Genomic DNA, 14,741 nt, shown 5'->3' with positions numbered 1-14,741 from the left:
CGATTTCAGATAGCGGTCAAAGAGAGTTTTCCTGAGAAAGGGACACTAAAAACATTTTCTTTGATTGGTTTGGGTTTTATTTATTTTAAAAAATCACCTTCATTTATTTGCGTGGTGGGGTGAGGGTGACTGCTACTGTGTGTGTGTGTGTGTGTGTGTGTGTGAGAGAGAGAGAGAGAGTGTGTGTGAGTGTGTGTGTGTGTGTGTGTGTGCGCGCATGTAGCAGTAGTAGTAGTAGGTCAAAGGACAACTTGCTGAGATTGGCTCTCTCGTGCCACCACGTAGGTCCAGGGGACTAAGTTCAGGCTGTCGGGCTTAGCAGCAAGCACCTTTACTTGCTGAGCTGTCTTGCCTGGTTTGATTTTGATTTTCTAGTTTATAGGTCTGGGGTAAGATATGTGGAAATATCAAAACTTGATTTTATTATGATGGGGGGGGACAACTCATGCACACCACAGTATGTATAGGGAGGTCAAAGGATCACCCTGTGGAGCCAGTTCTTTCCTTCCAATTTTATATGGGTTCTGGAGTTTGATCTCAGGTCATCAAGTCTGCTTAGCAAGCACATTCATCTGCTAAGTCATCTCACCACCCCCTAAACTCGATGCTCAAGAGCTGGGAATGCTTGCCGTGCATGCAGGGGAACCTGAGTTCAGATCTCCAGGACCCACATAAAGCTGGGGGTAGTAGTGCGCAGCCACAATTCCAGAGTTGAAGAGGACCTCAGGGTCTTGCTGGTCAGGCAGTTTAGCCAAATTTACAAGCTCTGGTTCAGTAAGTTCTCATAAAATAAGGTGGGACAGCTGACATCCATTTCTGGCCTCCACACACAGGAATAGGCATGTGCACATATACCTGTACATACACACATGCAAACACACAGAAATCACTTCTAACGTTTGGACGATGAGATGCCAGTTAGATATGAAAGTGAAGTCAATTGGGTCACTAGCGTCTAAAGTTCAAGACACAGGTCTGAGCTGGAAATGTAAACCAAGGAGTTATCAAATTGGAAGGAAAAATTAAAGGCAAGAAACAAGATGAGATCAATTAAATGAATAAACACAGATAAAGAGACCAAGAGTTTAAACAGTGAACCCTGGCATCCTGCTGTGCATCAGGGGAGGGAAAGGAATCCTGCAAGGAACCGAAAAAGAACAGAGAGGATGGAGACAGGACAAGATGATCTTCTGGAAGCTAAGGGTGTTTCAAAGCAGAGAGGGTGAAGCCACCAAGTGAGGCTAACAGAGATAAACAGACTCAGCAGAGCTCCCACCCCACACTCATTCAGGTTTGCACAGGGTGAAGAGCAAAAGACGGAGGACCAGGACTTGCTCCAGAAGACTGGAGATGTGTGGGAGCTGCAGGGAAATGGGAGAAACAAGCTCCATTTCACCGGTGTCGAAGGGAGAAGCACCGCACTGTGCACATGCTTGCGATGTCTCGGCACAGCTAGCGAAAGCTCACCTGGGGTACAAAATCTCCCCAGACTGGAAAGAAAAGAAGCCATGGGAAGCGCGGCTTTGCGTGGTGATAGGACATGATATCACAAGTACAGGCATTGATGGGGCAGCACAGTGTGTCCTAACAAGAACAGGGAGCCAGATGGAAGCCATGACGAAGCTTATACAGGCTCCCTTCTGCATGTGTGTTTCCTCCACACTGAGAGTGTGCATGGAGAATGAGGTGTTGCACACTTGGTAGCAGAGTGGGAAAGTGAACAGGGAAACATGGCATAGCTGTCTGGACTTTTTGGGTCTACTTAAACTTGTGATCACGGATTCTAAATGAGATGGCCAGACCACGTGACTGTGGGAGCTCTTCTCCAGCCTTGCTCCAGGGCAGGAGGCAGACAGCAGGTGGGGAATGGATGTAACCAGAACTGTGTTACAACCTAGCAAGGAAAACAAATTCCAGAACTGCAGGGATGGCCCAATCACAGCAAGGAGGCAGTACAGTTGTGAACATACTTCCCAAGGAAAAGACAACTTAGTCCTGGAATCCTGAATGCTTATCTGCAAACTGCCAGAGCTACTCAGCCCACGTGCTCACACGGGTGTTCTTTCTGTATCACTACAAGAATGATGGACAGGCTTTTATCCACAGAGAGAAGCCACCACTAAGGGTTAAGGACCCAAGGCGACAGAAACTGCAAATGCTCTTAGGTTTCAAGAGAAAGGGGGCTGTCTGGACGGCTACAGCAGAGCTCACAGAGCTGGAGAGAGAGCTGGACATCAGATTATTAGAAATGACACACACAGCTTTCACAGCACCTTTGCGCCTTCTCCGCAACTGCCAAAACTATGAGATTACCATGTTTAATAGAAGAGTCATGTGAGAAAATACGTTCAGGCACACGCATGAGTGGATATCATCTTTTCCTAAGAAGGAAAAGACCCTGAACATCGCCCGCCTAGGAGCTCACTTATTTTAAAGAAAAGAACTTGTACCAGGAGACAGCTACAAATACATAGGTGGAGCTGATTCCTGTAGAGCTGGGGATTGAACCCTGGGCCTCACACATGCTGGCAAGTGCTCTGCCATCCACAACACGTCTGCCATCCAATGTAATTTTAGAGGAAAAGTCTGTACCAATGCAGCCCAAACACAAGAGAGTCGCCATTTGACCATTATTTCAATCTTGCATTTGCAAATAATTTTTCTGTTTGTTTCTGTGTGTGTGCGCGCGTGCTCACGAGCATGAATCAAAAGCTGGCGGTGGATCCAGGTGGTGGTGGCGCTCACCTTTAATTCTAGCACTCAGGAGGCAGGACACAGGTGGATCTCTGTGAGTTTGAGGCCAGCCTGGTCTACAGAGTGAGTTCCAGGACAGCCAGGGTTACACAGAAAAACCCTGCCTCAAAAAGAACCCAAAGTTGATAATGGGTATCTTCCTCCTATTTTTTTAAGACAGGGCCTCCCACTGAACCTGGAATTTACCTATTGACTAGACTGGCTGGCCGTGAGTCTTAAAAGTCCCTACCTACTCAGTATCTCAGTATTAGGGTTACAGACATGAGTCTCCGAACCAGTTTTTAAAAGGGTCCAGAGAATAAGAATGTGGGTCCTCACACGTGTGCAGGAATCACCCATCAAGCTCTCTCCCCAGCCCCTAGAGTACTTTAAGAGATGACAGAGGACTCGGGTAAAGAACATGCTATTAGAGAGAAGGAATGGGGTGGAGGAGAGACACATCAACCAAATTCACAAAACCAGCAGAGTCAAATCAGTCTTGGCCAGCTTCAAAGGCCAGACCTGAGCCTGCTGGTGGAGCCGGGGGGGGGGGGGGGGGGGGGGGCTTGCAAGTCTTCACCGGTCACTATCAAAATGAACTGAAACAGTGAAATACGCAGCAGTGACCTTTAGGCTACTGACTGCTTTAATTTGAGTGGTAACATCGGGATGATGACATCAGAGGTACAACTGCTTCCAGGTCGGAGGCTGAGGCTCACCTGCTGCACCTATGGGGGAGGTAGCTGGGGTCATGTTGTGGACATTGAGACCAAGACTCTGGGAGGGGCCTGGGGCTGATGCAGGTATTGGAGGTCCCGGAGGGTTCTCCCTCTGGGGAGACGTCAGCGGGGTGCTCGGTTGGGAGGTCTGTCCACCAGCAAGTCGGGCCAGGCGCCTCCGGCGAATCTGCAAAAGGGAAAGAGAAAGGACATTCTGTAACCAAAGCACAAACACAAGGACATCCACGTACTAAAGACCATCACAACCATTCCCAGGCTTAGCAGCCCAACCATCCTCGAAACCAATATACTGAGAAAAGTAACAAGGCAAAGCTAGTACTCTGGGTTTTGGTTTTGGTTTGTGTTTGCTGTGCAGGTGAGTCTGAACTTGAGAAGTCAGAGGACAATCCCAAGTCACAGTCCTCACCTTCTCCTAGTAAAACCTGGGTCTTGTTGTTCCCCACTGCACTGGGCATGCTAGCTGCCCTCCCTTCCTCCAGGGTATCTGTCAAGTCTCAGCCACCGCAACCCTTCACCCCCTACTTCGCACCCCTGTATGTCTAGAAATAAGCTCAAACTGACCCACAGGATTTCTGGTGGTTAGATAAAAGTCAGCGCTCCTGAGGAACTGATGAGACAGGTTTTCTATCCCCAAAAGGAGTTCCTCCCATCCAGCTACTTGGCCTCATGTAATCTGTATCATTTGTCAGCCCCACACTCTTGCCCTATCTTGCTACTCTGGCTATGCCAGGTCTGTTGCTGTCCCCCACTCCCACCCCCGCCACCCACCCCGCCACCCCCCTTCCCCAGCCTTGCCCACGTCCAGGCTGCTTTCTTCTCTCTGCTCGGCACTCCTCCAGATCCCTGGCTATTTTCTCTCTTACCCACAAAAAAAATCTTCCCCTAATAGAGTGGTCATCCAGGCAGTTTCTTTCCTGTACCCCTCACAAGCACTGGGAATAAAAGCACACACTACTGCGTCTGGCTTTATGTGGGTTCCTCACTGAGCCTCACAGCCTGGTCTACAGAGCGAGTTCCAGGACAGGTTCCAAAGCTACAGAGAAACTCTGCCTCAAAGAACAAAAAAACAAAAAGATAGAAGACACTCATGCATAAAATAAAAATAAATCTAAAAGAATTAAAATAAAAGTCAATTTCATCCAAAAGGAGAAAGAAACAAAAGTTAAGACACAAATTTTAGGCTGGAGAGATGGCTCAGAGGTTAAGAGCATTGCCTGCTCTTCCAAAGGTCCTGAGTTCAATTCCCAGCAACCACATGGTGGCTCACTACCATCTGTAATGGGGTCTGGTGCCCTCTTCTGGCATGCACACAGACAGAATATTGTATAAATAAATAAATATTTAAAAAAAACAAAGCAAAAAGACACAAATTTTATTATATGCTTCAAGAGCAAAATACTTAGGCTGCTTTTCTTGCTGTTCTCCATATGATCAAAAAGAAAATATAGTCTGCCATTCTTCCCCGACCGCTCCAGTTACCAAGGACTGAGAATACACAGAGCAGATCACAGCCATGCTTCCCATTTTGGTGACTGACTGACAACTAGGCGAGAGGTTCACAAACGGCCCCCCCAACACCCCACCACCACCACCCCTCACCCGGGCTATGCACCAGTACAACTGCTGGATGTGAGCGGGCATCACAGAAAGAAGCCAGACCCTGGACACACTCCTACCAAGAATACGGAAGACAAAAGCCTCGACTACAGCAAATGGTAACAGGGACAAACTCACTTGAACCTAGGATGTATGCCACTCTCAGACCAAGGAAATGTCCTGAGTCCTCTGACTACAACGGAGCAGTTCCTCCTGCTGCCTGTGCTGCAGACATACCAGTCACTCCCTTCACCCTAAACCTGAGCGTCTCACATAGTAACTAGCTTAGGTTTAGTTAACTGGATTTGAAAACAAGATTAGGAGAAGTTCGAACAGTGGTTCCCAGCCTTCCTAACACTGCGGCCCTTTAAGTCAGTTCCTCACATTGTGATGACCCCCAACCATCAAACTATTTTCGTTGCTACTTCATCGCTGTAATTTTGTGCCTGCTATGAATTATAATGTAAATCTCTGATATGCCACCCTGTGGAAGGGTTGCACTACTCTCAAGGAGGTTGCAACCCTGAGAACCACTGAGCTAGAGAGACAGCATAATTGAGAAAGTTCTTGCTTGACCAAGCATTCAGATCTCCAGCACCCCAGTTCACCCCTGTCTCCTCCTCCCAAGCTGCACGAGAGCCACCACAACCGCCAGGCTTTATCTAGATGCTGGAGACTGGACTCTGGCCTCAAGCTTACAAAGCAAGCAAGGGCTTTATCCACTGAAAAACCTCCCAGTCCCAATTTTCCTTTTGCTTTGTTTGCTTGCTTGCAGTGATGGGGGACTATGGAGGACTATGGGGGACTATGAGGACTGTGGGGGACTGTGGAGGACTATGGAGGACTATGGAGGGCTATGGAGGGCTATGGAGGGCTATGGAGGGCTATGGAGGGCTATGGAGGGCTATGGAGGGCTATGGAGGACTATGGAGGACTATGGAGGGCTATGGAGGGCTATACGGGACTATGGGGGACTATGGAGGGCTATGGAGGGCTATGGAGGGCTATGGGGAACTATGGAGGGCTATGGAGGGCTATGGAGGGCTATGGAGGGCTATGGAGAGCTATGGAGGGCTATGGAGGGCTATGGAGGGCTATGGAGGACTATGGAGGGCTATGGGGGACTATGGAGGGCTATGGAGGGCTATGGGGGACTATGGAGGGCTATGGAGGGCTATGGAGGGCTATGGAGGGCTATGGAGGGCTATGGAGGGCTATGGAGGGCTATGGAGGGCTATGGAGGGCTATGGAGGGCTATGCTCTACCAGTGATTTCTTCCTCTAACTGCACTCAGTGACTGGGGTTTAAAATGGGGTATATTTTAAATGGAGTGTATATCTATGCTTTTCACGTTTACTATAGATTTTAAGAAGCTGAACTGAAAGGCAAGTTGCTACAGACATGCACTAATTTCTTTACATTTAAGAGGATGCACATTTACCATGTGACAGAAACTATCAGTGCAAATCTCATATAACATGTAAGTGGCAAGGTGGCAAGTTTTTGGGTTTTTCATTTCTTCTTTCACTGTTTCTATGACAAAAATGAAAACCATCATTACTTCCCACTGCATCGCTAAAGCTTGGAAACATTTGGACATTGCTATGCTCTATCCTGCCTTCCCACTAAGACCCAGGGTGCCAAGGCAACTCCCACTGGAAAACACTATTAACTATTCAGGCAAAGGAAAGAAGTCATGGTGAACTCTACCCAATCCAGAAGTAATTCCTAGAACTGCCACAACATGCCATCAGTGTACGGGGAATGCAGTCCCAGCCCCCAAGGAAGGGAGTTTGCGCACACAGAGAACTAGTCTTGTTCCTTCAACACACCTAGTGCCAGGAACACTTCCTGCCAGCTGCCCATTCTCCCCTAGCATGCTCCGATCCACGGGACTGCTCGGCACCCTTCTGGTTCTGTCTCTTGTGTCACCTTCTCCATGAGGCCTTCAACCACCACTACCCATGTCCCGCGTCTCTATGGCACACCAAACCCGCAAACACTTCAGCACAGTGTGGGGGGGGGGGGGGTAACACAAATTTATAAACTGAAAGGTAAAAAAAATTAACAGCTGATAATTCCAATTTATTCAACCTAACTGTAGATATGAAGTCTTTCAGAATAAAAAGTTGAGAGTTGATGGGGCTAGAGAGATGGTTCAGTGGTTAAGAGCACTTATTGCTCTTTCAGAGGACCCAGATTCAATTCCCAGCACCCACATGGTGACTCACAACCATCCAAAACTCCAGTTCCAAGGGACAGGAGGTCTTCTTCTGATACTGCAGGTATGCACATGGTGCAAATACATGTATTCCAAAAAACACACATATATATGTAGTGATATTTTGCTTATGTTTTAACAAATAAAGTTTGCCTGAAGATCAGAAGGCAGAGCTAAGCCACTAGAAACCAGGCAGTGCTGGCAAACACCTTTAGTCCCTCTTGGGAAGCAGAAAGATCTGTTAGTTCAGGGCCATCCTGGGCTACACAAGATTTAATCTGTCTAAAAGAGAAACAGAGCTCACACAATGGCGATTCCAGCACTTGGGATTTCGTGCCTTTAATCCCAGCACTAGGGAGGTGGAGACAGGAGCAATATGGCTGGGCAGAGAGAGGAATATAAGACGGGAGGAGACAGGAGCTCATAGCAGTTTGGGGTTTGGTGGACAGATGAAGTCTAGAGATGCAGTCTAAGGACAGGACCGCCCCTTCAATCTGAGCATTGGTAGAGTTAAAGAACTCTCTACGGCTGGCCTCTCTGCTTCTCTGATCTTCAGCATTAACCCTATATCTGACACTGGATTTTTACTATTAAGACCAACTAGAATTCATACTACATATACATAAACTAAAAGTGTGTGATGGACGTGGAGCAGAGTGAGCCAGGGTGACCGGAAGCAGGGTGGGAAGACATCAGAGCGCCACAGCGGCTATGACAAGATGAAGAAAGTCAGAGCACGACTCAGCTTTCTTTCTGATGCTGTGACTCAGGCATCTTTCCATTTCAAGTCTCAGAAGAGGACTCATGAATCCCTGAATGAAATCCCATGGCGTGTTAAGTCCAGGAGGCTGTGCTCTGTCTTACAGTGGTCTCCATTCCCGGGAGACACGCGGCAGTGTGCGGACACACAGCAGCATCTCACCTTCACTACTGGGTTCTCTTACACTGAGGATTAATGTCATTTTAATCCCTCCCAGGGTCAAGAGCCTGAGCTATGCTCACATCTGACTTGGGTTTCTTTATCAAAGAGAGAGAAAGCAGTCAGGGTGAAGGACGGAGATGCACTGAGAGGCAGGTGGATTTACAGGAACCCACACTGCTTCCCACAGCAAAGGCAAGTGTGTCCAGATGAGCTGAGCCACAAGTCAGGGCAGGCAGGCTGAGATAAAATCGCTCACCACCCTGAGGTCTGGACTTGCTCAGGAAGGCAAGGAAAAGACTGAATGAAGTGTACACGCAGGGGAGTAACTGGGACAGATGACACTCGGCTACTATGAAGAACATAGAAGAGAAAGGACAAGTTCAGAGATATTTTTTAATGAGCACAACAATAGAACTTGGTCATTCTTTGGAAGTGAGGTATGAAGAAGTACTGGAAAGTGTAGATTTCAGGCTTGGCTATCTACATGAAGAAAAAATTCTGTAAACTGAGAATACAAGAGATTTCTTCAGGCAAGCAAGGCAGTCAGGCAGGAGGCATGTACCTGCAGTGCCAGGTCATGGGAACGTGGGGGATAACTGTTGGAGCCCAAAAGATCATAGAGGCTTGTATCTCTATCCCAGAAGTGGGAAGCTGGATAGTGGAAGTGGTTTCCAGAGTTTCTCTGGCCAACCAAAATGGCAAGCTCCAGGTTCAATGTGAAACTGGCTCAAAATAAAAATAAAAATAATAATAATAATAATAATACAGAGCCATAAACAAAAATAACTGAATTATCTCAACCTTCTGCTTCTACAGGCTTCAACACACACACGTGCGCACATACACGGGAAGGAAGGGTGTTGGAGGAGTTTTAATTAAACTACGGTATGAAGTATCTGCAAGAAACTCAGGTCAGCCAGAGGCTGTGGAGCATGCCTGCAGTCCCATCTCTTGGAGCCTGAGGCAGATCATTTCTGTGCTCAGCCTGAGATACATAGGGAAACTGTATTAAAACTCTAAATGAAGGGAGAAGGAGAACTACTTAATATGGCGGAGGGGCTTCCGGGCAGCCCGGCACCCCGGCTGGGACATGACTATTGCTAGCTGCTCCTCCAATGAGAACTGGGGACTTTAAAAAACGAAGTAGAAAGATCTGAAAATCTTGTATTTTGCCCAGAAGGGAGCATGTTTAAAACTGGGACTAAGGAAGGCGTGATTTCTAAAAAAGATTAAAGCCATTAAAAAGAAAAAAATCAAGCGAGCTGGAGACGTCTCAGCGGTTAAGAGCATCTGTTGCTTAAGCAGAGGACGCACGCTCGACCGCCAGCATCCACATGACGCCTTCACCCACTGAGCCACTGTATGACCCAAAGGACACAGCTCAAAACTTGCGTATCTCCACAGAGTTACTTTTAATGCTATTCTTTACAGGGCTTTTGAATTTTGCTTCGGTTTGTTTTGGTTATGGATTTTTCAAGACAGGGATTCTTGCACTGGCCATCCTGGAACTCACTCTGTAGATCAGGCTGGCCTCAGACTCAGAGATCCGCCTGCCTTTGCCTCCCCAGTGCTGGAATTAAAGGTGTGTATCACCACCATCCAGCTTCCTTATAATTTTTTTATGGTTTATTTAACTTTATTTTATGTGCATTGGTGTGAAGGTGTCAGATCCCCTGCAACTGGATCTTCAGACAGTTGTGAGCTGCCATGTGGGTGCTGGGAATTGAACCCGGGTCTTCTGGAAGAGCAGTCAGTGCTCTTAACCACTGAGCCATCTCTCCAGCCCCTTCCTTACAATTTTTAAATATCTTATTTGAATTATTTTCTAAAATAAAGAGATATAAAGTCAGCTGAACTAGGACAGACTGCAGAAAACCTGAATGGCTGACAAGAGTTTAGAGCCTGCAAATCAAGGTCCACAGGCACTGACACCCTCTTCGGGCCTCAGCAGGCTCCAGGCATGCCAAGTGGTACACAGACATACAAGCAGGCAAAATACCCATGTACATGAAACAAAATTTAAGTTAAAAATATCCTTATGCACATAAAACAAAATAAACCTATAAAGGTTCGGCAGTAGTGGTACAGCCTTTAATCCCAGCACTTCGGAGGCAGAGGCAAGTGGATCTCTATGAGTTCAAAGTCAGCCTGGACTACAGAGCGAGTACCAGGACAGCCAGGTCTACACAAAGAAACCCAGTCTCAAAAAAAAAAAACAACAACAAAAAAAAAACAAAACAAAACAAAAACAAAAAACACTTCATCCTCAGCACAGCACAGCACAAAGAAATATATAACAATAAAGGCTTACACTTAGTACAGTGTTCATTCTTGGAATCCCAAATCTCAACATCTGGGAGGTGGGAGATCAGTAGTTCAAGGTCATCAATAGATACACAGGTTGTTCAGGAGCAGTATGGGTTACATGGGACCCTGTCCCCCAAAAGACTCAAAAGGTGGGGGATTTTCCAAGATATTCATCAACATTTGATTTGAGGGAGGGGTTGCACACACACCATGGCACAAGGGTCTCATCTTCCACCACGTGAGGCCCAAGGATCAAACTCCCATTATAAACCTGATGGGAAGACCCTTCACCCAATGATCAGTCTCACAGGCTCTAGACCAGCAGTCTCAACCTGGGGGTCATGACTTCTTTGGGGGTCAAACCAACCTTTCACAGAGGTCACATATCAGATATCCTGCATGTCAGATATTTACATTATGATTCATAACAGTAGCAATGAAAATAATTTGATGATTGGGGGTCACCACAACATGAGGAACTGTATTAAAGGGTCACAGCATTAGGAGGGTGACAGTCACTGAGCTCTACAAACTTTTCAAAAAGCCCTTGAGTTCGGTGTGGTGACACACTCCTGTAATCCGAGCACTCTGGAGGCTGAGGCAGCAGCATCCTAAGTTCCAGGACAGTCTGACCTAGACAATGAGATGCTATGTTGAGCAGGTGGGGGAGGAGGAAGAAAGGGGAGAGGAGGGAAGAAGTACTTCACCTCTTGACCTGAAAATAAAGCAATAACCACAGGCCGTGGCTGAGCAAATACTGCTTCACCTTCAGTCAGCCTCAAAGCCAGTGACCCTCTAGCTGGGTCTAGCCACAACCTCGGTCGGTTGCAGCCACATCTACCAAGATCGCCTCTCAGGAAGCATTTGCCCTGCACAGTAAGCATCAGAATATGGTGCTGTACAGTTCCATCTCGATTAGCATCTGTTGACTCGGAGAGAGCAGGGTTTGGTTTATTTTGCTCACTGCTCCAGCCTCAGCAGCCCTGACAATGTCTCATCCAGAGAGCACTTGGCAAACATTTGCTGACCAAATGAACACTGTCCCCCAGAGACCCGCGAAACAGTCTTCTCAGAGACAAATCACACCGATACATTTCAGCCCAGAGCCGTCTCCCATCCTTCTGTTCTTTAATCTCTTTGAGGCTCAGATACTGCTTTCCTCTGGTTTAGGTTCTGCTCCAGGACAATAATATGAGTGTGCAACAAAGCTGCCATAGGGCACATCACCTTCATTAGCTGACTAAGAGTTTGCAGGAGAGACCGGGAGCATCCAGAGACCCCACTTGGAGACATCAGATGGCAGGGGACAGCCCCCAAAAGAAACTGCTTAACTGCACTGCTCCTGGTTAGCTCATTTGGTTGGTTTGGGTTTTTTGGTTGGTTGGTTGGTTTTTATTTTCTGAGACAGACCCTCACTATGTCGTCCTGGCTGCCCAGCACTGTTAGTAGCCCAGGCACCCTATTAATTCAGAGACTTCCCGCCTGCCTCTGCCTCAGTAGTGATGGGATTAAGGCTTGGCCACCATCTTTGGCTTCCCTGGGGGGTTTTGTTTGGTGCTGAGGTTGAACCTGGGTAAGACGTCTCCCACTAAAGTTACACCCTCAGTTTGGGTTGTTTTTTTCTTTTTCTTTTGATTTTTTTTGTTTTGTTTGGTTTGGATTTTTTTTAATATTTATTTATTATGTATATTGTGTTCTGTCTGTATGCATGCCTGCAGGCCAGAAGGGGACACCAGGTCTCATTAAAGATGGTTGTGAGCCACCATGTGGTTGCTGGGAATTGAACTCAGGACCTCCGGAAGAGCAGTCAGTGCTCTTAACCTCTTAACCGCTGAGCCATCTCTCCAGCCCTTTGGTTTGGTTTTTTGCGACAGGGTTTCTCTGTAGCTTTGGAGCCTGTCCAGGAACTAGCTCTTGTAGACCAGGGTGGCCTCAAAACTCACATATATTCACCTGTCTCTGCCTCCCAAGTGCTGGTATTAAAGGCGCCATCACCACCCAGCTTGTTTTGCTTTTTTGAAACAAGGTCTCACTGTGTAGCCCAGGCTGGCCTTGAACTTTCAGTGGTTTTCCAGCCTCAGCTTCTCCAAGAGGAATTACAAGAATGTGTCAATAAGGGCCAGGCAGTGGTCTTTAATCCCAGCACTGGGGAGGCAAAGGCAGGCAGATTTCTATGAGTTCAAGGCCAGTATGGTCTACAGAGCAGAGTTCCAGGGCAGGCTCTAAAGCAACAGAGAAACCCTGTCTCCAAAAACAAAAACAAAAACAGAATGTGCCAATACACTCAGCTTAAAAAAAAAAAAAAAAGATTCTTGGGCTGGAGAGATGGATCAATGGTTAAGAGCACTGACTGCTCTTCCAGAGAACCCGAGTTCAATTTCCAGCAATCATACAGCAGCTCACAACTGTCTGTAGCTCCAGTTCCAGGGAACCTGACACCCTTAAACACCAAACACATAAGGACAGACAATCCTTCTCTAATCTCACTTAGAGATGATGAGTCGAGACCAAGCAGTAGCTGCTTCTAACACTGGTCCACAAAACCGACTCGAGTAACTGGTAAACCCCAGGTGTCAAACGGCACCAAAAGCCTTTTTAAGAGTACTGGGGAAAGGATTCTCTCCCTCTCCCTCCCCCCCTTCTCTCTGTCACACACACACACCAACCATACACATACACAAAAGTAATTGTTTAACTGGACATGGTGTGAAAGAAAAAAAGGAAAAAAGTTAAAAATATTTTAGCTGGGAAGGGGAGCACACACCTGTAGCTGCAGGTATATCTCTCGACTCCCAAAGCCTGCACCACACAGCAAGACCTTGTCTTGAAAAATTAAGTAAAAAAGAATTTTTGAAAATCCTGCTACAGGCTGGCAAGAATGCTCAGGGGTAAAGATGCCTGTGCGTGAGACTGATGAGCCGGGTTCAACCCATGAGACCTACACAGAGGAAGGGGAGAACTGATTCCAAAGAATGGTCCCCTGTACCCCCACTACCAACCCCACATACACTGTTGGCCATGTGCACCAACACATAAACAAACACACAAATAATAAGCGTAAAATTAAAATCAAACCAGTTAATTAGAAATAGTTATGTTTTTTAATTGATTATCAAAATTATAATCAATCAAAAGCCTGAGGAAGGAAAATGAAGAACTCTAGGCATTTAGGACAGCCTGGGCTACATAGTAAAAGCAGGTCTCAGACAAACAAAAGGTGGCTCTTCTTGTGATGAAACATTTCAGCAAGGACGGCTAGTCTACATCACAAGGTCAAAACTAATACAGAATAATAATGCTAACTAAGGCTAGACAAACGCTAGCACACAACATTACTATCCTAGCCCAGAAATGCCAAGATGCTACCTCCATCGCAAATGAGTTCAAACAGGCTATACGCTTCTTACTCAGGACAGGTTTAGTGTTAACATGCTCCTGGAAGGAGGGTCTGAGGACAGAGTCTCACTATGTAGCCCTCTGTCCTGGCACTGGTTCTGTAGACTAGGCTGATTCTGAACTCAGAGGTCCACCTGCCTTTGTCTCCAAAGTGCTGGGGTTAAAGATGTGTGCTGACACTTTGTATTTACACTCTCTGACTGTCTCAAGGAATGATCTTTGTTTACACCCAAGTACATTCTTCCTGGAGGTGGGAGGACTCTGGCTGGGTGGTAGAGTACTCGCCCAGCATGACTTCCCTGAGTTTGGTCAGAAAATGGACCAAACAAGCCCCTCTTAGGAGAATCTATATGCAGCAAAGAAAATTATTCTTTTTAATTTTTAACAACTTTGTTTCTCTCATTTCACTCAGAAATTTTAACTGCTACTTTTTTCTGAAACCCCCCATATGTTCCCAATATTATAAATATGGGAATTTTATTGTTAAATTGCACAAAAAGAATTCTAGAGAAGGGCTGATGTGGTTCAAGGCAGCAATTCCGCTACTTGAGTGACAGGCCAGACTGCTGTGACTTCCAGGCCAGCCTTGGCTACAGAGTGAGATAATGTCTAAAAAATGGGGTGGGGCCAAGTGACTATAAATAATAAAGGCTACTAATTTTTTTTCACTTTCTAGTAATTTTTATTTCCTTCCCAAAATTAATTTTCCACATTAGGACATCCATATATTAAATTTTTCTCTGTAAATATATTTTATTATCTCTGAAAATTTGTAGTCTGAGCTGGGCAGTGGTAGTGCACGCCTTTAATCCAAGCCCTTGGGAGG

The 14,741-nt window shown here is 46.5% G+C and overlaps 1 protein-coding gene across 2 annotated transcripts in view; it reads right to left on the bottom strand.

Annotated features, from left to right (window-relative positions):
* Positions 1-14,741, bottom strand: part of Ube4b (ubiquitination factor E4B) — a 108,288-nt gene that overhangs the window by 75,967 nt on the left and 17,580 nt on the right. For both annotated transcript variants that reach the window (XM_087906869.1, XM_087906870.1), the window contains exon 2: positions 3,453-3,639. In XM_087906869.1, the coding sequence (XP_087762995.1) occupies positions 3,453-3,639 (187 nt within the window). The remainder of the gene's footprint in view (positions 1-3,452; positions 3,640-14,741) is intronic.

This window comes from Myodes glareolus, chromosome 6 (genome assembly GCF_982192425.1).
Source record: "Myodes glareolus chromosome 6, mMyoGla1.1, whole genome shotgun sequence".
NCBI lineage: Eukaryota > Metazoa > Chordata > Mammalia > Rodentia > Cricetidae > Myodes > Myodes glareolus.
The sequence above is the reverse complement of the archived record's forward strand: the minus strand, read 5'-3'. Positions and strand labels throughout refer to the sequence as shown.